General features: G+C 34.1%; 1 protein-coding gene and 1 long non-coding RNA gene across 3 annotated transcripts; both read left to right on the top strand.

The window, feature by feature from the left end:
* Positions 1–1,730: 1,730 nt before the first annotated feature.
* LOC148606917 (uncharacterized) lies at positions 1,731–3,166 on the top strand. Its single transcript, XR_015914941.1, has 3 exons — positions 1,731–1,882; positions 2,199–2,290; positions 3,027–3,166. It is a non-coding gene; the product is annotated as an uncharacterized LOC148606917 (long non-coding RNA).
* An 8,992-nt stretch (positions 3,167–12,158) lies between these two features.
* LOC148606916 (uncharacterized) lies at positions 12,159–19,434 on the top strand. 2 transcript variants are annotated; one of them, XM_088543649.1, is made up of 2 exons: positions 12,159–12,572; positions 16,528–19,434. In XM_088543649.1, exon 2 carries the CDS (start codon positions 16,539–16,541, stop codon positions 19,296–19,298), a length of 2,760 nt encoding a protein of 919 aa, XP_088399775.1. In that variant the 5' UTR covers positions 12,159–12,572; positions 16,528–16,538; the 3' UTR covers positions 19,299–19,434. The 2 variants fall into 2 exon arrangements, with proteins under 2 accessions (XP_088399775.1, XP_088399774.1); XM_088543648.1 differs by having other exon boundaries at positions 16,521–19,434.
* The last annotated feature ends 1,952 nt before the right edge of the window (positions 19,435–21,386 follow it).

Genomic DNA, 21,386 nt, shown 5'->3' with positions numbered 1-21,386 from the left:
AATTTTGACCACAGATAGATCTCTTTATGCTGAACACTTTTACCCCCGTATCAGAATTTATGTAAACCTAACGGTTTAGGAGATATATGTGAAAAACTACTGTCTTACCCATATGTTCTATTTTTAGTAACGGCGGCCATGTTTTTCAACGGATCAAAAATCCTCACATCAGTTCCATGCACAATACCCCAAGGAACATTCAAAGTAAGTTTGGTTCCAATTGGTCAAGTGGTGTCAGAGGGAAAGAGTTTTGAAAGAAATAACATTAAAAATAGAAAAAAACGTTGAAAAAGGGCAATAACTCCAACATGGCTCAATAGATTAAAATGAAAATTTGACCGCAGATAGATCTCATCTTGCTGAATACTTTGACCCCGTCAGAATTTGGCTAAACCTAACGGTTTTGGAGATATATACGAAAAATTACTGTATGACCCCTACGTTCTATTTTTTAGTTACGGCGGCCATGTTTTTCGACGAATCAGAATTCCCACATCAGTTCTATGCAGGATACCCCAAGAAACATTCATACAAAGTTTGGTTCAAATTGGTCAAGTAGTTTTAGAGAAGAAGAGTTTTGAAAAATTGTTAACGACGACGACGGACGCCAAGTGATGGCAATAGCTCACATGGCCTTCGGCCAGGTCAGCTAAAAAGGAAGAGCAATTAAAAAATCTAATCTGAATTAGATTAGGATGAAATGAGGCCACGTGGCATATTTATCACATTCAGCAGTTGACCTTGATCTATCAAAAAGGGGGAATTCTAGTAAAAATTAAGTATTTATATGTAGCCAAACAAACGTTTATAGCATGAAGAGTCCCCGCTTATGACATTCCTGCTGGAAATTTTCCTAAATATGTTAAAAAATAATTTGATTACATTTTGATAGTATTAGAAATTGCCCCATTCTCAAATTTTCAATCATTATCATTGTGGCTGACCTGTGATTTGAATACCCTATATCACACCCTAGACCTATATCGCATATCCTACATGTATATCACACCCCTAGACTAATAGCGCACACTCTAAATCACAAGCCTAAACCTATTTCGCATACCCCTAGACCTACATGTATATTGCATACTGTACAAATGTACATGTATATCACACCCCAGACCTATATGGCATACTGTTTATCACGCCCTTAGACCTACATGTATATCGCATACCCTGTATCACACTGCTGAACTATATCGCACCCTTAGACATACATATGTACATCATATACTGTATATTACTCCCCTAGACCTACATGTATACGGCATACCATACATGTATATCACACCCCTAGACCTACATTGCATACCCTATATCACACCCCTAGACCTATATTGCATACCTTATATTACACCCCCTAGACCTCTATTGTTTACCTTATAATACATCCTACATAGTACACACTTTAAGTATAATTAAAATATATGATTTAATGAACATGACATGCCAAAATCTGTATCTGATGCGGCATCAACCCTCGATCTACAAATGTATATCCCCTGTGGACCAATAGCCTTAAGTGGGTTGCGATAGGAGTCTTTTTGTTGATACCGCATGTGATACAGATTTTGGCATGTAATATTCAGTATGGAATGTAAATGTGTTTTATATCCATATACAATGTACATGTAAGTCATAACTGATTATCAATAAGGTCTTTTTAGTGCATTGTCAAGATATACCAGATACATTTATTAAGAATGCAGATCTTAAAGTTAGATACAGGAATTTCATTACACATGAAAGACGGAGTCAATTAGGTTAGAAATTCTATGTCCATGGAAGTGGATTGAAAATGTGATGGATATCAAGACACCCAAAAGTAGACCTTTCCCAAGAGATGAATTTCAGGAACATTGATACATGTGCAATGTATTAGGTAAGTGAAGATATACATAAGTTTGAACATATACTTCCAATGTACACAATGATTTAAAATTTTCAAAACTGGTGATAGGTCTACTGTAAACATCGCTAGTGTAGAACAGTTGTCACATGTCTTAGCAAAATTTGCAGTTTACATTTGTATGTCTGTGAACAGGAAATTTATACTGAAAACTACAAAAATATATATGCATGTACTCAACTATGGTTTCTTGCATATGCAGTACAGTATTAATTAAAGATTTCATACTTGAAATTATGATATTTGTAATATGATAATACATGCATCTAATTTGTTATCTACTTTACAGTGTGATATTAATTGCTCATAAATAAACCAACATACAGAGATGGATCCAGATATTTTGAAATGGGGGGTCCAGACATCATTATAAATCATCAGGTAACTAGAAACCATACATGGGAGAAGCCCTAATGCAATATCATAAGTTAACTTTCCATTTTCTGTATTTAAAAGATTTTTGTCTAGTACATGAAATGACTTTATTTTTTTTTAAACTCACCACTTTAATGATCTTCCTGGTTAAGAGGGCAGTTGTTTTAACAATGACCACCTGTCAGCCAGGTGAAAAGTAACTTGTTCTGCTCTTACTTATGTTATCTGTTATTAACAGTTATTGAAACAAAGATGTGCTCAAGAAGTACACTGTACTACATTTTGTAAAGTTTGTTATATTTTATTTATGATAAATTTGAATTATTGTAGAGACAAAAGTGTTTATTTTTTCTTAATTAATACAGCTGATAAAGATATTTTAAGAATAACATTTCAGAACACTAAAATACAGTATATATTTATTGTATTAACATTTTATAATGTAGGACATAAATTATTATGTTACAGAAATATTGTTTGTAAAATTTCAATCAACCAGTATATTGACTGGGTGACTTAAAAACCAGTAAAAACCTTGGACAATGATAACCGCCTAACCTTTATTTTTGCCGGATTTTCCGCACAATTATATGTACACGTAAGAATATTTCTCATCAAGACGATGTTTCTGTACTTCCATATCATGTGGTTAAAACACATGTAAATGTTCATGCATTTACATTGTAACATATTGCTTTTATGAAAGACACTGTTATTATTTTTTTCCTTGATTTCTTTTCAGTGGTTATCCCTTATCAAGTTTCACTAGATGTAGCGAGAAGAGAGCAAAAGCACAATGGACTATTCTGGTGCTGGGATACTATTTGAGCATGAAACAAAGTTCATGATTCTCAAGTGCTGGTACATGTTAACATCTCTTAATAAAAACAAACTACAAATATAAAGTCTGATTTCTTAGCACTTAATATTTGTTTGCAAAACATAAGAGTTACTTGCATTGTAATCTAATACATATTTGTGATACTCATGACCCATGAGTCATGGGGTATGGGTTCCTTAGTAACCTTCTTGTTTTGGATAGTAAAAAAGATGGATTTATATTCAAAGTGAAAGATATGTTTCCTGTATTCACTACATCTCTTTATCCTTGACTTTCCAACTTGATTGGAATTTTAAATTGCTAAAATATATGAGGTACAAAGTTTTGTTTTTATTTAAAGATCTTTTAACTCCATAGTAATTTTGATAACAAGAGTTTGTATTCTTGTTTGAATTGTTCGTACAGCTTGATAAAACTTTGTAAAAAACAATTTAAAAAATCTAATGGAAAAAAAGCAATACCAAATCATTTATATAAGAACTTGAGATAAAGTCACTATGAATTCAGTCTCATATTTTAACCTGAACTTAAAGATCGATGGTAAAGGAAAATTATTGACCAAACTATACGACAAACGCGACGACTTTTCATTCCGTATTGTCAAATTTCCTTTCATCTGTGGCAACATCCCTTCAGCACCTGCGTATGGATTTTTTTCATATTACAACTCTTAAGTTATACCAGAGCTTGCTGTAACTACGCAGAGTTTTTTGTATCGCGCTACACTTCTTACAACTATGCTTCTGGAACAAGGATATGTTGATACAAGATTGAAGTCATCACTACAGAAGTTTCATGATCGTCATCATGAACTCGTGGATCGTTACGGTGTATTCATCTACACTATGAAAACGGATTTTTTTCAACGTGTCATCGTTTTCCCCTCCTTTTTCGTCTACCCTGGACTTGACCTTTTATGTGCAATTCGGCGGTTGTTGCTAGAAAAGCAGAGGACACTTACCCTACCGTTGCACCTGGTCCATGTTACCAGTTTTAAGTGAAGTCCGAGTTGCACATTTACTTTTGTTACTTTGTATGTATTATTTTGATTATTTTATGTTCTTTGTTGTGTGTGTCTGTTTTCAATGTCTGGTCTTTGTCCCTGGATTACATTCTTTTGATTTCCAGTAGAGTCTTGACTCTCTTGATTACTCTTCTATGCATTCCCATAAGGATGAGAACAATATTTTAATGACTGCACTTACTTCGAAAATAATAGAAAATCGAAGACTGAAGTCTTCAAAGTCACTAATCGTCAAATATTCATTGTCACTGATTTTGGCTTACTTTCAACATCCGGTACAAATGCGATATGCTCTAAAATCGGGTGACTTCCGCTAAAATCTTGGATCATTTGATATTATTGCACACTCTTTCGTAAACGTTATGACCCGAATGTTTTCAGTCATCCGGAACAAGATCAAACAACTGGCAATAATGGTTATATATAGATGTCGGTGTCCTGATAAAATATTTGACATGTATGTAATCAATTGTAACGAACGCATGTGTTTGAAACGGAAACTGGATAATATTACATAAATTCAATGCTAACTGATCATTTTATCTTTTAATGTAAACTTCCCGTTCGCATGCAGGCAAAAACCCGCATAGACATATGCATGATATGTTTTAAAACAAAGGTACGTTGTGGCGATCTGTGGGTCGTTATGATATTGACCAGGGTACCAGTTTAGGAACGAGATTAAGCAGTTGACAATGAATGTTCATAAATATCGGGGTGGTGTGCTAATGTATATGACCTATATGATCTTGAAACGAGCTTCAATGTCTGAATCGGAAACTGGGTAATGTTCAAAGCTAACTCATCATTTCATATAAACTTCCCGTTCTGGCACAAGCAAGAAACACACGTAGAACACACGTGTATGATAATTAAAAGTACATTTTTATCTCGTATGAATCTAGACCTATGACGTTATAGCGGTAATCACGGCCAGATCTGCAGCATTATGTGGCGTATAACTACATATTTATGCAAATCATATGCAAATATTAAGTACTGATATTACGAGTGCAATAAGTCGCCAACAGTATTAGCAACTTAAAAATGTACAATCTGAATAAGATCTGTGATTCTAATAACAATATCAATCCCTATTAGCTTTCCAAAAATGTTTTGAAATCCTTTATCACTTGTGTATATTCCGCCTGAAGTCGGAGACTATAGAAAGTAACACCATTGATGTCATACAATTGATTAAACCCTGTATTCCTTGTAAAGCAACAGAACGTAGGCTAATTTTATAAATGCAGAAAACCCTAATCATTTATGCTTGATTTTCAGGAACCTGATGTTTTCATTGACATATTTATCAATTTTGAATTTGCGGTATTAGACTAATTTTATTTCTATTCATCTAGATGCAGTATCTTTGGTGTGAAATACATACAGAATTGGTCTATGTGCATAGGATGCTACATCTAAATGCGTTTCTGTTTCTGATCAAAATAGTTATTTAAGTCACCCAGGCTTACCTTTTTTGTAAGATACGTCTTGGGACATATGATATAAATGTATAATCTCGAAGCTGTCCTATGGAAGTTAGAGCAGTGGCGGTCCAGCTGGTGCAAGGGGGTATGGCACCACTCCTTTTTAGTACTCCTCTTTTTCTGAGAAACCTCGACTGACACCCCTCCTTTTCAAAGTGTCTGGTTTCGCCCCAGTAGAGGCCGTCATATATTTTGACAATCGTAAAATATGCCTTATATTGAATGCATATTAAACACACTTTATATTTTTATATTAAGGAATAACTTATAGATGATGTTCATAGTTCGTTACGTAACAATGGCCACTGATTTTTTAAAATAATATTTGGAAAATGTACAAAATTGTGTTGTGACAGAATAGTACTTAGACATTAACATTAATGATTAAATTGTTATTTTGAGAAAGGGAGGAATGTGTTGGTGACTTTAAGAATTAGTATTGTTCATGTTAATTATAAATTGAATTATATATGCTTCGGGGTATGGAACAACCAAAAAGTGGGAAATAAAAGAACATATTATGAAAAACAACACGTAACAAGTAATAAGCAAGTCAAAAGAAATGCATTGATACCTGGAGGACAGAAATACTTGTACACAAATATACCTAGAGGACAAAAAAATACTTGTACACAAATAATAAATCGGCTGGTAAACTGGACACATAGAATGTTTATGTCCAGATTCACATTGATTGATGGATGTGTCTTATATAATTGAATAGTATATATATTTGAACATGTTGTATATTCGGAGAGCTCGCTTTTACTCTTGTAATAAACGTTACAGTCAGTTTTACTTGTCTTGGAATTATTAATCCGTACCAGACTCTACCACATATTTTTGGTGCCGTGACCATTCGTTCCTGAAAGTAAGTCGCTTTAATGTTATGTTAGATTTTGTTTTCTGTTAAAATGACTTACCAAAATCCATTTGATGGATGGACTGCACAATTAGCTAGCTTGTCGAATTCAGTTAATGTACAAACAGTTCTTAACCATATTAAACCTTTTTACGGGGATTCAAAAGATTTTAAAGGTTGGGTTAAAGCTCTAGAAAAACATGCTTTTATCAGTAAGATACCTGCTATTGAAATTAAACAATTAGCTGTCTTGACTTCTAAGGGTGATATAAGTGACACTATTCAACGCAGGCTTACAAATTTTCCAGAAGAAACTTGGGAAGGGTTAAAAAAAGAATTGATACTGTTTCTGATGCTCATTTCGCGGGGAAAATGCTAAGAAGAATTAGGCAAAAACATGATGAAAATGTTAAATTTGGCTGAGGAGGCATATGGTGATCTGCCGGGGGGGGGGGGGATTTTAATTTTAATAGTGAATGTATTGTAGTCATGTTATTGTCTACACACACTTTATTATGGTTGACTCTAACCAAGAATGGACTAAGATTCATGCTTCAAACAATTAAGGTACCAAATGTATTGCAGATAGCAAAATAGTGATGTAAGGTTACATTTCTTATGTTCCTGATAAGTTGTGAAGTTATGGAACTAGAGAACGTTTTTGCGAAAAATAGTTTAGTTGCAGTAGTGCGTGTTCATAGGTTCATATATTTTGGTCGATGATTTTTTTTCTGATGGTTCTATAATTTCTTATTCTTTCTTTGATATTCACTAAATGCAAATGACTATTCACGAAAATTCACTTCTATTTTAATTAGTGCATACGTGATTTTATCTTTTATTATTGTCAGCTCCATTTGTCGTTGCATAGATTCGAGAAGTGGTCGGTTGTATTTAATTAGTTGAAGCTGTTAGGTATATGGCTTCATGGCAGTTCGCGCGCGTTGTTGTTTTGTTTAGTTGAAGCTGTTAGAAATATGGCTTTATGGCAGTTCGCTGTTATTATTTTAATTATAGTTGAATCCGTTAGATATATGGCTCTATGGCAGTTTGCCGTTATTGTTTTATTCAGTTGAAGCCGTTAGATATATGGTTGTTGGCCGTCATTTGAACGTAGATAACGTTGTTTTTATGTTACAAGAGGTAACATTGTTGACCGAGGCAATAAGAAAACACAGAAATGCGTATGTAGTAATGAGGTGCATCGTGAAGTTTTGTGAAAAGTTATTAAGTTGCTCTGAATTGGTTATCCAGATTTTGATTTGGTGTTTCTTACCATTTAGTTATTTTAGGCATGTTTAGCGTGCTTAAATTTTGCCGAGCATACTTTCTTTTAAATGCATATATTTCATTATAATCATTCTACGTAAGACAGATCACATAATTCGTTATATTGAATTCCATAGTGTATAAAAGTACCGTTGAAGTTGATTTTTTGTTTAGACACCTTAACTTAGGTAATTGTTTTTGGGAGGATTTTTTTTATGAATTGTTAGGGATTATTTATTTATTGGCGGCCGTATTTTCGGATTATTGAAACGTGTCAAAATTAAGCAGAAATCTATTTCCGAGACTGATATAGATACTGATACGGAAGTAAGTACTACAACTTCCTCTGGTGAATATTCTTCTCCTTTTTCTTCGTTACAATCTGATAAGTACATTTGAGAATCCTTTTCGTCGAAGGTCGGCTCAACGGGGTCAACCAAGCTTTCAAGCAGTAGAGAAGAGATGTCAGTGGATGCTGTTACTCCAAAACGTATATTTCAATCACGTAAGAAACGTCGTCTTCATAAATCCTCAAAAGGAAATGAGACATTGAAATTGACTTTAGATGTCTTAAAAAAGATTGCTTTGCAGTGCGTTTAATTCATTGTCATATTGATCTTGTCCTTCTGTTGTCAATTTTATTGTACACAGTTCAAGTTTTTATTTGTTGGTCTGTGAACAATTCAGATGTTCACAAAAATTTTCATTGTAGTCATATCATTCATTTTCATTGTTTTATTTTTTTTCATTCATTGTGAAATCTTAGTTATGGTTCTTTTAAAGTTAACTGGAAAATGGTGGTTCAGATCGGTCAGTTGTTGAACTCGTTGGCATTTAGCCAAACTTATAGAAGTTAGCTGTTGCTATCACATTGGGTTCGTATCTCTTTTATGCAGATGGCACTTTACTTTAGAGAACCTAAAAATGAACCAGCCATGTTAACACTTCTGGCAGTATTTCTGAATCGTTTACAGAAGAGCCGTTTTGCAAAAGCTGGCGCTTTGATTATCAGTTTCTGGAATGCTATTCCAGACATTACCCTATCGGGACAATACAGCATGTACATAATAAATATGATTGTGTTGTTTTTTGTTCATTCATTTTGGTGTCTAATTGCGCTTATGTTAGTAAACTATTTGTGTTTTAGTCCACTTAATTGCTTTCATGAGTGCGCCTTCGTATATTGTGGTCTTAGTTGTTGAGTTGTATGTTTTGTATCTCATATGCATATTTCGTTGTTTCATTTTAGTTCTTTTGTTGTATAATTTGACTAGTTTTTGGTCTTGTTTATTGTAGAGATGGTGATGTTCCATCTGGTTGTCTTCCTGCTCTTTGGTTCTTTGGTCGTAATCAGAAAACGATTACACATGTAGTGTCCAAAAGTATATCTATTTTAAATATGACGAGAAATAAGGTTTTCCAAAATAGGGAACTTTTGAATTAATTGGTCACTAAGTATAGGGGACTCATAGGTCGTCTGCAATACAGAAATTTTAGAGAAACATATTGTAAGGGTAGAAAATTTCATGGTTCTTAGTTTTCATTTGCGGGGTTTAGTTACAGAAATTCATTTCATGATTGAAAAAGGTTTATAATATTTAGTTACTTTGAAACTTCAGTTATAAATTAGAAAGTAATGCACTGGCAGTTAATAAGGCTAGAACGCAATATGTGCTTTCGACTCCAGATGAATTAAAACAGTGTTCCAATCCATTAGTCCATTAGTTTTGCAACATTAAAAGTTCAGTCTACCCAGTAAACTCAAGTAAGACATGTATTATTACTCTTATCATGAAAAACAAAAATATCTTAAACAAACGTTGTCAACCACTCGTTTATCTTAATTCCATTCTCCCTATGGCAGATCACATACCGGAAGGTCTTTGGGTAATAACCACACAAAAAAGACTAAGGCTCTCTGTAGTTTGTCGTAATTTTCCCAATTATCTACCACAAGAATAAATCCACCTATTGGATTAGTAAAGTTACAAACTTCTTGTTCTGCTACTAGTGATTCTTTAACACTTTTATCATATTACAAGGGTGAAGACCGTTTTCAAAGTTCACAACCATTAAAAAGATTAATTGAAATTTACAATGTGTCTGAATTCACAATATGGCACCCTTTTCATTTAGCTTTGCCTAATTTTACTATTGATGAGCTTCCTAACCTAACACATTGCAACATATGGAAACCATACCAATGGCGAATTTAATCAATCAGTTAAAAGATTTACGAACAATTGATACTAGTTTTCAAATTCCAAATTGGGGGTATGCAGGTATCTCATTGTTAATTGCCATATTAATTGGGGTTGGGATATTTTGTTATTGTCGACAAGCTAGCTTTTGCAGACACTCATGGTTGGCCAGAAAAAACAGAGACAAGTCTGACGAACATGAAGCAGCTGAAAATGGGTATAAACTGGTGCCAACGGTGTCGACAGATGCTGACTCTGGGTTACGTGATAGACGATACTGCGATTTAGACGAAAACAAAGTAGAGCAAGTGGTCATGAAAATAGTCTCTAAGATATATCCTTCGTCCGAGGCGCAACACAATGGTTAACAACCCTTATCAGTGATGGCAATTAGACGGGAGACGAATATGGCAGACTCACACAAACTGACGATACTATATAATCATGGAACAGAGGAGAGCTGGAGCGCAGTTGACGGTGTTAGTGACTTTGTAACTGTATAAACAAACGTTTACATTATATAATCATGGAACAGAGGAGAGCTGGAGCGCGGATGATTTGTAAATAAAATCATTGATCTGTTATTATATTATTGAACTTGATGTTCCAGCAACGATAGGATCGGAACTTCATTTATCATCTTCATGCGGTGTCGGACATTGACAATTCATGTTTACAATTGCAGTGATTAACAATCAATTGGACAGACATAACCAATATTAGACAGTGTCCCAATGCTGGTAGTTCTGCAATTGCTGAGGACTTCACTCAGATTCGTACTCATCTTTATATAACTTTTCTCATTTGATATGTGCCTAGTTTCTGGTGACGGATTTTTCAAAATAAACTTGACTGTACACAATTAGCGAGTACTACCACAATGCAAGTACGGTTACCGGCCTGTTTGCTGAATTATCTACGATAATTCTTTGAGAAAGGGAGGAAATGTGATAGGACAGTACTTAGACATTATTGATTAAATTGTTATTTTTGAGAAAGGGAGGAATGTATAATGACTTTAAGAATTAAGAATTAATATTGTCCATGTTAACTATAAATTGAATTATATGCATGTACGGGTAAACAAGGGCTTACGGGTATAAAACAACCAAAATGGGGAAGTAAAGGAACATATTAAGTAATAAGCAAGTCAAAAGAAATGCATTGATACCTGGAGGACAGAAATACCTGTACACAAATATTCCTAGAGGACAAAAAAATACTTGTACACAAATAATAAAATAATAAATCGGCGGGTAAACTGGACACATAGAATGTTTATGTCCAGATTCACATTGATTGATGGATGTGTCTTATATAATTGAATAGTATATATATTTGAACATGTTGTATATTCGGAGAGCTCGCTTTTACTCTTGTAATAAACGTTACAGTCAGTTTTACTTGTCTTGGAATTATTAATCTGTACCAGACTCTACCACAGTGTTATTATTCAGTTTATGCATATAAAAATCATGTTATATATCAAGGAAGCAAATACAAGTTCTGGAGTTAACTTTACCTCCTGATAAGCATTCGAAAGAATATATTCATGATACTTGTCATCCTGTATGATTGTGATACAAAAAAGTGCGTTTTGTATTGTTTTAAATATTGAATGAATGAAAATGCTTGATCAACCACATTTAGAAGCAATGATTATCTTTTAAGGATTGAAAACTTGATTTCCAAAATTCGAAAAGTCTGCACATTTTCTATCAAATATGCCGAATTTTTTTCAATACGTTGCACATTTTTTCTCCAATTTTTGGGTACCTTCACCATCTTGACTGTAAATTTTTGTCATAGGTGTGGGGTTTTAGTTGACTTATTTCCGAAATCGACAAAGATCTAAGATATGATATTGCTTTGTCGACTTCCGTGTAGCTGTAATTCGTAATGATTAAGTCATTGCCATGTATAATGTTTGATGAAAGATGTTCAAGACTAGCTAATACACAACTACCATATTCTGATAGATTAAGGCGTTCTTTTATTACTCAGGTCCAAAATGTACATATTTTTATGACTGACTATGGAAACGTATTTAGGACATTTAGTTGTCGCGGTTCTCGACACTATTCAGTATTTTTTTCTCGTGATATTCACATTTTTTTGGCAAAAAATGGAGTAAAACAATTAGACTAAACGCGACTCACTATAATTTAAGTCGCAATGATCAAAACAATTAATATATATTGATATGAATTTTATCGATTTATATCGATTTATATGCAAATAATACAAATTGACATATATATAAACTATGTAAAGGTGTCGATAACAATGATATCGACGCCATTTTTGTTCTATAATAAATCAAAATAAATTAATGTTTAGAACATTGCAAGACAAATTATATCGACCAAGTCACGTTTAATGCATTCTGTCGCATTTTTTAAACCCCAGATGTTGCGAAAATGTGAATATGACGAGATAAAAATGTTGAATTATGTCAAGAACCGCAACAAGTAAATGTTCTAAATACGTTTCCATAACTGACAGGTTTTTAAAGGTTCTGATGTTACAAGTTCAAAGTGTTGGATTATGAATTTAGGATGTGTTAAGGCTATACAAAACTGTTGGATCCAAGTAATAAAGGTAAGTTCACAAATTGTTATTCGATTAAGTACGATAAGGGTCATGTTTGACCTCCTATTTTACATGGAAAATGACTAAAATGCGAAATGTACATGTTAATTTCTTTCTTTCTTTCAGGCTAAAATTTCCACAATTTCCGCTATTTCCCTTATGAGGAAGCTTAGAATGTGCCCCAACCCAAACAAACATCTTGAAAAAAACGTATTTTGTTATGTTGAAAGGTATTTTAAAGGGTAACTAAGAGATATTGTCATTGATTTGATCTCTGAAATTTGCATTCCTGTGTAAAATTAAATTTGCTAAGCGTACATTTTAAATCTGCACTCCAATTTGAAATATTTAAATGTCACATATTTCCGTGGTTATTCTGAACCAGTCACCCTATCACATTGTATATCTCCCCTTCCGAGTCAAAGTTGGATATTTCAGTCCCATTCCAATATCCATCGCTTATGCTAGAAGGATTATACAACACATTTGCTGGGATACATTTCACACAATGTTAAATATGGATTTTGGTGTCGTGCCACACATTTATCCACTTGTAAGAATCTTCTTTAACTTTGGGATCCTTAACCTAGGAAGGGTACCCTTAAAGATTGGGGCGGAAACCCCTTAAATATTTTAATTAGTGTCATCCGATTGTATGACATTCTTTACATACTAGGTAAGTATAAATAAAAGTACTGAAGTACAGAGTCAATGAAGGCCTTCATAATTTACTCCGTTCACGTTTAAAATTATAAAAAAAATGGATTGTGTAATATTAAAATATAGAAAGTAATTTTTAAAACACCATTCCGAAGGATAAGGGGTATACATTTTGACCATTGTCCGTGTTTCCGTAACATTTTTTTCCGTCACATTTATCTTAGCAACTACTCATCACCGCGGCTTGATATCATAAAATATTTTTTTCCTATAGGTATGCCATTTGGTGGTTTTTGTTTTCGAAAAAAATCAACAACTTCCTGTTTACCGAGAACTTTGTTTATTTTTTTTATCTTATTTCGCAAGTTGTAATTTTCGTCGCTTTTTTCAGCAAAAACCTATCACAGTGGCTTGAAATTTTAACACATAGTTCGTATAGGTAGTCATATGGTAGGATATATTTTGGATAAAAATTGACTTCCTGTTTACCGAGGACTTAGTTTTTCTTTTGATTTTATAGTTTTGCAATTTTAAATTCTCTGCAACTACTCATCACAGCGGCTTAAATTTTTTAAAACATTCTTCGTATAGGTATGCCATATGGTGGGTCCATTTTCGGAAAACAAATTTAACAACAACTTCCTGTTAACTGAGGACTTCGTTTATTTTCCTTATATCGTGGTTTTAAGCGGAAATATCACTAGTGAGCCATCGCTCTCAGATTTCTTGTTGAAGTTTTTTATCTGTTAGACACAAAGCTTTGTTTTTAAAGATAGTTTATAAACCGAGTAGTCATGACACATAGTCATGATAAATGGAAGAAAGATAATTTATTCAAAACTTTTTTTTAACTTTTCAGACACATAGATTTGATAAATATACATGTTAAATTAATCTCCCATTTTCCCTGTTTCACCACTTTCACTACAAAGCATTTAATTCTGCTTATCATACAATCGAACCAAATATTTTAAAATATATGTCTAAAAAGCTTTAAAATTAGTGTTATTTCAAACCATATAAGTGCATTGTAGGCTTGTGTAGCTAAACCACTGTTGAATTCTGTCAAACCTTTTAAATTTTTCATTTTTTGCTGTCTAATTACCATTAATGTTAACTATATGACCATACAATCAGACCAGAGCATCAACACAGCAGCCCAACCAGTAGTAGGACATACTCTGTCCAATTACTCAAAGGCTGTGTTCTGTCACCCCTACTAAATACAGTCAACAGAATCCCCATAATGAGCAGTCCTGAGAGACTCAAAAGGGTATTCAAACAACTTACGTCCTTCATTACTTTTGGACTCCATATAATAGTTCGATGGTTAATTCAGTGAATTGCAAATGTAGCAAGTTCCATTCTAATTAAATGATATGCTGGGAAATATAATAAACATAAACTGAAGACTTTTGGTGAATAACACCTTAACTATCTAAACGTAGACAAGTATTGATTTGTTGCACAGTTTTGAACAAGTGTTAATTGTTATGTGTTTATTCATAACTGATAATAATAGGAATACAAAGAGATAATTATAGTGTCTTATGTATTCATCATAAGCTAACTCAGTAGTACAAAGAAGACTTTACAATTATGTGGTGTCCCCAGATGGGAATCTTAGCACGCTCACATCTGGTATGGAAAGTGCCCGACCAATTCAACAAAAAGTACCTAATCATACGTTCAGTCTGCAGACCATCTATTTCAGTACAAAAATTCTGACTATTTCAAAATTATCAAACCATGTTCCATCACTTTAAATGATATATTTGACTACAACGATGATGAACCACATTGTACCATATCAAAATGTGGTATTAAAAATTGCAAAACATGCAAAATTCTTATAACTGATCCTTACTTCTCCAGTTCCCTTGCAAACAAAACCTTCCATACAAGAAGTCACGATGACTTAAGTTTCAAATCAACAAACTTAAAGATATATGGATTAGAATGCAACTTATGTGGTTTAGTATATGTCGGAGAAACTCAAGAACGATTAAACAAAAGAATGTGCGGTCATCGTTCAGGAATTAACACTACCATATACCCGACAGCTTATCAGCATTTTAATCAACAAGATCATTCAATCCTCTCTATGAAAGTTCGTATTTTAGAAAACAAATTACAATCCTACGAACAGTCTCGTTATCATGATTCAATTATGTAGATTTTTTAATTATCTATCGACTAATACCAAATTTGAGACGTTTTACTTCATTTAATAACTTGAAGAGTCGAATTTATTTGACTTTTGACCAAAAAATCGAAAATCCCATTTTTGCATTTTTTGATACATTCTGACTACGAAATTCGCCAAAATTCATCAAAAGAACCCCTCAAGTATAATTTGTGATAATATTAAACAGAAAATACCAAATAAGCCATTTTACTGAAGCAATAATACTCTAGGGGTTTTGACATTGAAAAATATGTAAATTTAAGCGATTTTTCAGCGGGGTAAAAATCGCAAAGCAGCAAAATTCTAAGTGTTACTGCAACTTTCATGGTACAGTTGTAAAGCTGCGACATTGGGCTATACAATAATACCTAAATGTGTTTCGTTTGTTCTCACGTGCTACCCCAGAAAGGCTTAGACTCACAAACAACTGAGTCATAAAAATCTTGGCTTTTTGACCCAGTGGGGTACAAACATAGGCTTATACTAAAAAAAGAATCCGAGAATATTCTTGGGCGACATGACGTTGATGAGTGGGGTGCACGGTGGACCCTCCCAGCCCATGGACTACATATAACTATAGCAATATATCATTTATTAAACATGTCATAATCTGGTTTCCTTTTATACTGATTCTAGTAATTATGCCTCCCCTTCATATAAACCTGGATCTGCCCCTGATATTTCCGATGAATAATCGAAGTAGAATCTCCCTTGTATCTTTGGTTTGTACAATATGTTTGGGAACTGCCTTGGTGGTCTCAGGGAAGCACGCCTCGAGTGCGGGAGGTCGTGGGTTCGATCATTGGCCGATTTACACCAAAGGCTTTGAAGCTTCCCTGCCAAGCATGCGGTATGCGTACTTGCGCGTGTTGATTTTGTGAGCTATCACAATAAATATCCGACCAAGCGTGTCAGAATAGTAAAAAGAAGGATCTGTTCGACTGGTCTGTCTGTTTCGTCCTGAAATGCATGAAATGTCAGAAACATACCGTTAAACATGTAAACAGTCAATCAATTACTGTTTTAAACTGTACTGGAAAGTACCGTGCTTGGCATCAAATATAATGTCGTTTTTGTAATTTCTCATTTTAATTTCTGCTATCTTTCAGTTTTCAGGGAACAACAAAATGAAGAAATATGTTGCCATCGTGTATTTGGCTTCTGCAATTATCATACTTTGCATTTTGAAAGAACAGTATTTCAGTCCTAAGCTGCTGAACGAACTTCCGAATGGCGCAGAGTCATTACGTCAAAGTTCACCGAAACTAATGCGATTAACAGGTGAAGATTCTAATAAAGATTCCCCAAAACCCTTTGATGGAAAAATTGAAACCCTAATTAGTGCTGCGAGTGGTGCAAAATGGACTGGGAAAAAAATTCGAACTTTTCCACCCCACAAACTGAAGTTTAGAGGAAAATTCATCAAAAGACCAAAAACTTTAAATATTGACGACTCTTTAAAATGTGCTGCTTGGGGAGTGTTGACTAGTATATTCGAACCATCGGAGGCAGTCAGACAGTTCTTGTTCCTAAATAACTGGTGCTTGGTAGTAGTTGGCGATAAAGCATCGCCCGTAAATTATCAGATATTTTCGTCACGTTCAAAAAATTTTATCTATTTGTCTTTTGAGGACCAAACAAAGTTGGAATCTTCTTTTGTGGACTCGATTCCGCCTCGTAATTACGGGCGAAAGAATATAGGCTTTCTGTATGCTATTCTCCATGGAGCTAAGGTAATTTGGGATTTTGATGACGACAATATGCTAAAATTCTGGATGGATGGGGCAGCTACAGATAAAAATTTATGGCTAGAAACGTTCACTTTACTGAAGTCCCAATCTAAAGTTAATGTTTCTATGGTACAAAAAGACACTTTATTCTTTAATCCATATCCTTATCTCGGTGCCCCAAATCCTAAATGTTGGCCACGTGGTTTCCCTTTGTCAGAAGTTTATCATAAGTCAACTACTACAGAAACATTTAAATCAGTTGAAATGAAAATAGAACAAATTGCCGTTTTACAGTCATTAGCTGATCATCAGCCGGATGTAGATGCTATCTACAGAATGACTTATAAAACACCTTTCGAATTTTACAGAAATGAAAGTTTTAAAGATATGATTATTTTGCCTCACGAAGTTTACTCACCTCTTAATGCACAGGCAAGTCTCCATTTCGAGCCAGGATTTTTTGCCTTATACTTGCCAGTTACCGTTCATGGTCGAGTTTCGGATATATGGCGAAGCTATATTGCTCAAACATTGTTTTCTCTTCTAGGATTGCATGTTGGTTTCATGCCACGCCCGCTTGTTCATCAAAACAGGAATCCCCATTCTTATGAAGCCGACTTTCAGGCAGAAATACCTTTGTACTTGAAAACATCTTCCCTTGTGGAGTTTCTAAATAGTTGGAGAAACTCATTTTTTAACAATAGCAGTCACAAAGAAAGGTCTACGGAAGACCTCATGGAAAGTTTATATGTTGAATTATTTGAAAGAGGGTTCATAGAGGAACATGATGTCTTCAGCGTTCAGTTATGGTTACAAACACTTACTAAAATATTGCAACCTTCCACAGAGGATACGTCTCATAAGTTTTCTGTCCCGTTTGAATGGACAATGAAGAATGTTGGAAAAAAAATAATTTCCAATGAAACACAATCAAAACGTAGTGATGTTCGACTTAATAAAAAATCTCTGACGTTCTGGACATCTGATTTACATGATGGAACTAGAATTGATATTCCATCATTGCTATCCTATCTTAAACAGACAGTTTATATAGCTGGTATAAAGGGGTACCAGACACTATATCCACAGGTATTAAAAATGCCCGGGATTCATGTATTTGCAAATCTTTCTTCGCAAATTAAAGGCTATAGAACGCATTCGACCGGAATTAACACAAATATGATAGCTGGTAACGCCAAATTTTACAAGGGCAACGCAATATTTAGAACGGTAGATGCAGTTTACTGCAGCTTTCCTTCATCAATGTGTGAACTGTTCATGCCATTCAATCAAACAGTGTCCATAATATACCTTGCTGCTCACCGGTACAACTTAGGACGTTGTAACAAAGATTCCTGGGCAGCACTGAATTCAAAGCTAAAGCAATTACACGACACGAAGATTGGCAGACAGCGACATCTAATAGGGGCAAACAACAGGTATGACTTGGAGTACTTGAGATATTATACAGGCTTGAACAGACTGCAGCTTGTGTCAAGTTTTAGTGGTTTCTACACACAGAGTCCGCCAATCAATTATACACAAAAATATGATGAACTACTTGTATATTATGATGGTAGACAACCTGATGTTCTAAAGAATATAACAGGCTTTAAATTTGTACATTTGAGAAAGAAATATCCTAGGTATAAACTCCAGAACTTGGCTGACCATCGTGGTTATATTCTATTTCCGTACTCAGTTATGTGTTACAAAACAACTGAGTTGTACTCTCTCAACATACCTTTGTTTGTTCCAAGTTTAATGTATTACAGACGAACTGGCGGCCTTGGATATGATCGAACTGTCACTAGCCCGTTTTACTGCTGTCGTTCTATACAACGGAATTGTATACAAACTTTGCAAAACTTTACAAAAAATCCAGACAGTTACCACTCATATAATCCAAATATTGTTTATTCAGAAAATCCCGAAGATGAAATGTATTGGCTTCAATTCAGTGATTTTTACGAATGGCCGCATATCCAGTTTTTTGACAATACAACAGATTTAGAACAGAAAGTAAATTCTACAGACTTTCTATATATTCATAATAAAATGAAAGAGGAAAATATGATAAGGAAAAAATTACTGTTAAGCCAATGGAAAGACATCATTGATACAATATCATTGAATAGGTTGACTCTTACAAAATAAAAATAGTGTTAGTGGTATTTAATAGCTTTCCTTTTTTCGGTGCAATTACAATTCAATATGCCTACAGTTTTGATTTTGTGTAGAAATGACACATGGACAGCTTCAACATGTTTTGCATAAAAGAGAAAGTATCTGATGTTTTATATTCTTAAAACGATAGCTGTGTACACTATCATGTACGCTCCTCCCTTCCCTTTATCGTACTAAACCACATTACTTTAGGATGATAATTTTAACATTCACCAAAATTTAGAGGAAGTTTCTTTCTCCGATTCTAAGCCGCTGACTAAAAATGCACCAGACTTTTTAACCACCGGCCGGTGATAAAATTTCTGCGAGAGTTTTGTTCAGATTTCATGGGAGAAAGATTTTCCTCCAAAGCTCGCGGGGATTACAAGATTTCTCTACTCTCGATAGTTAAACTTTAGATTTATCCCACTCGCTGAAGCTCATGGGTTCAAATCTAAATTTAAACTATCTAGAGTGGAGAAATCTTGTAATGCTCTCGAGACTGAAGGAGAATATATTATATTTCTACGATATTGACGAATTTCCATACTGGACGACCAGATGATTAAAAAAAAAATTTCCTAAGTAATTAAAAAGTTTCGTGTAGTAGATTTATTTTATTGGTCAAATTAAAGGTCATGACTTCACACATTCGTCTTCATCGATTGTTCAGGTTATACAGTTGACACCGTTAGTACACGTATAAATAGTTTTGTGATAAATTATTCGACATTTCAATTGAGAAAATGTTGTAATTCGTTGTTTTGGTGATAACAAGCGACTTTTCATCTTTAAAATCAAACTCGCAAATTCATATGATGTTATGAGAGTGTCTTTAAAGGATCATCTCTATAATATAACCTACTAATCAAAAGTTCATTTTAACAAAATTTCAAAGAAGTTGGTCAGCTTGAAAATTGACTAATTTAGCATAGAAAGCAATGGGGCTTTCAATAGTGGTATTGCACCTACAGAGGTTTAACATACGTCATAATGCCAAGCGAAAGAAATGATCATGATCAGATCGATAAAGAATGTCAAATAATGCAGCTTTGAAGATGGATTGTGATTTTTTTCTTCTTTTTTTAAAACTTTTACTAATTACAAATTAAGTCTGTCAAAATGAGAGCCATTCCCAAATGACTTGAGTTTAATCAACTATTTTTCTTTCAAGAAAATGCAAAAGGCGACATTTTATGCGACGACAGAGTCTTCGGTTGCATAATCACTCCTGTAAAATTCATATGACATTAATGAGTTTTTGACATTGCTTTTCATTTAGAACTATAAGAGGCAATGTACAATACCTAGTGAGTGACAACAGCTTTTATATGATAGTTTTCTTCTATAACGTAAAAAGTTGAAATTTCGCTTCTTCCGGGATAGAATGACACCAAGTAAGAAAAAAACCTTGCCAGACAACCTCTTGCATTGCAGGAGTAATGCTGGTATGAAACAGCTATTGATGTCAATATTCCTATAAGTTTGCAAACTATCAAAACCAACAGGGACAGGGAAATAAACATAATTATATGATTGGAAATGAAATTTGAAACAAGGTGTAGTACGCTTCGTACTAAGAATATTCCCACTAAACCATTTCTGTCAAATTTTTAAGAGAGAGACACGGTACAAGTCACTACACAAAGGCAATACACCAAAATATCTAAGCGTTCCCTCCAATAGAAGCTGTGAAATTTGATAAAAAAAAAATTAGAATGCATCACCTAACAAGAGGCTCCCAGGAGCCTGAATCGCTCACCTGGTTATTTTTTTGCCTTTCAAGGGCAATGATTTTAACAAGTTGTCCGACAATTTTGACTCCATGTAGACTTAGGTAGGATTTATATGTATCATGAGAATCATTTCATCGAGTTTCATTCCATCTATTATAGTTTTCAAGTTACTGACTGATAACTGCTAAAAAAGTTTTTTTTTGCCTTTCAAGAGCAATAACTCTTATATGGAGTCGTCAGACAACTTTGATCCCTGGAGACTTTTGTAGGCCTTATAATAAGAATCATTTCAGCAATTGAAAGTTTCATTCTATCTATCATAGTTTTCAAGATATAGGCTAAA

This window comes from Perna viridis, chromosome 9, assembly GCF_037379345.1.
Source record: "Perna viridis isolate PV_CMFRI_1.1 ecotype Kerala chromosome 9, ASM3737934v1, whole genome shotgun sequence".
NCBI lineage: Eukaryota > Metazoa > Mollusca > Bivalvia > Mytilida > Mytilidae > Perna > Perna viridis.
The sequence above is the reverse complement of the archived record's forward strand: the minus strand, read 5'-3'. Positions and strand labels throughout refer to the sequence as shown.

What these genes read in the sequence shown, in the direction of transcription:
- LOC148606916 (XM_088543648.1), top strand. Translation starts at nt 12,519, where the DNA reads ATGAATTTAGGATGTGTTAAGGCTATACAAAACTGTTGGATCCAAGTA. An exon ending in GTTGGATCCAAGTAATAAAG is followed by an intron (nt 12,573 to 16,520) that starts GTAAGTTCACAA and finishes GCTATCTTTCAG; the next exon opens with TTTTCAGGGAACAACAAAAT.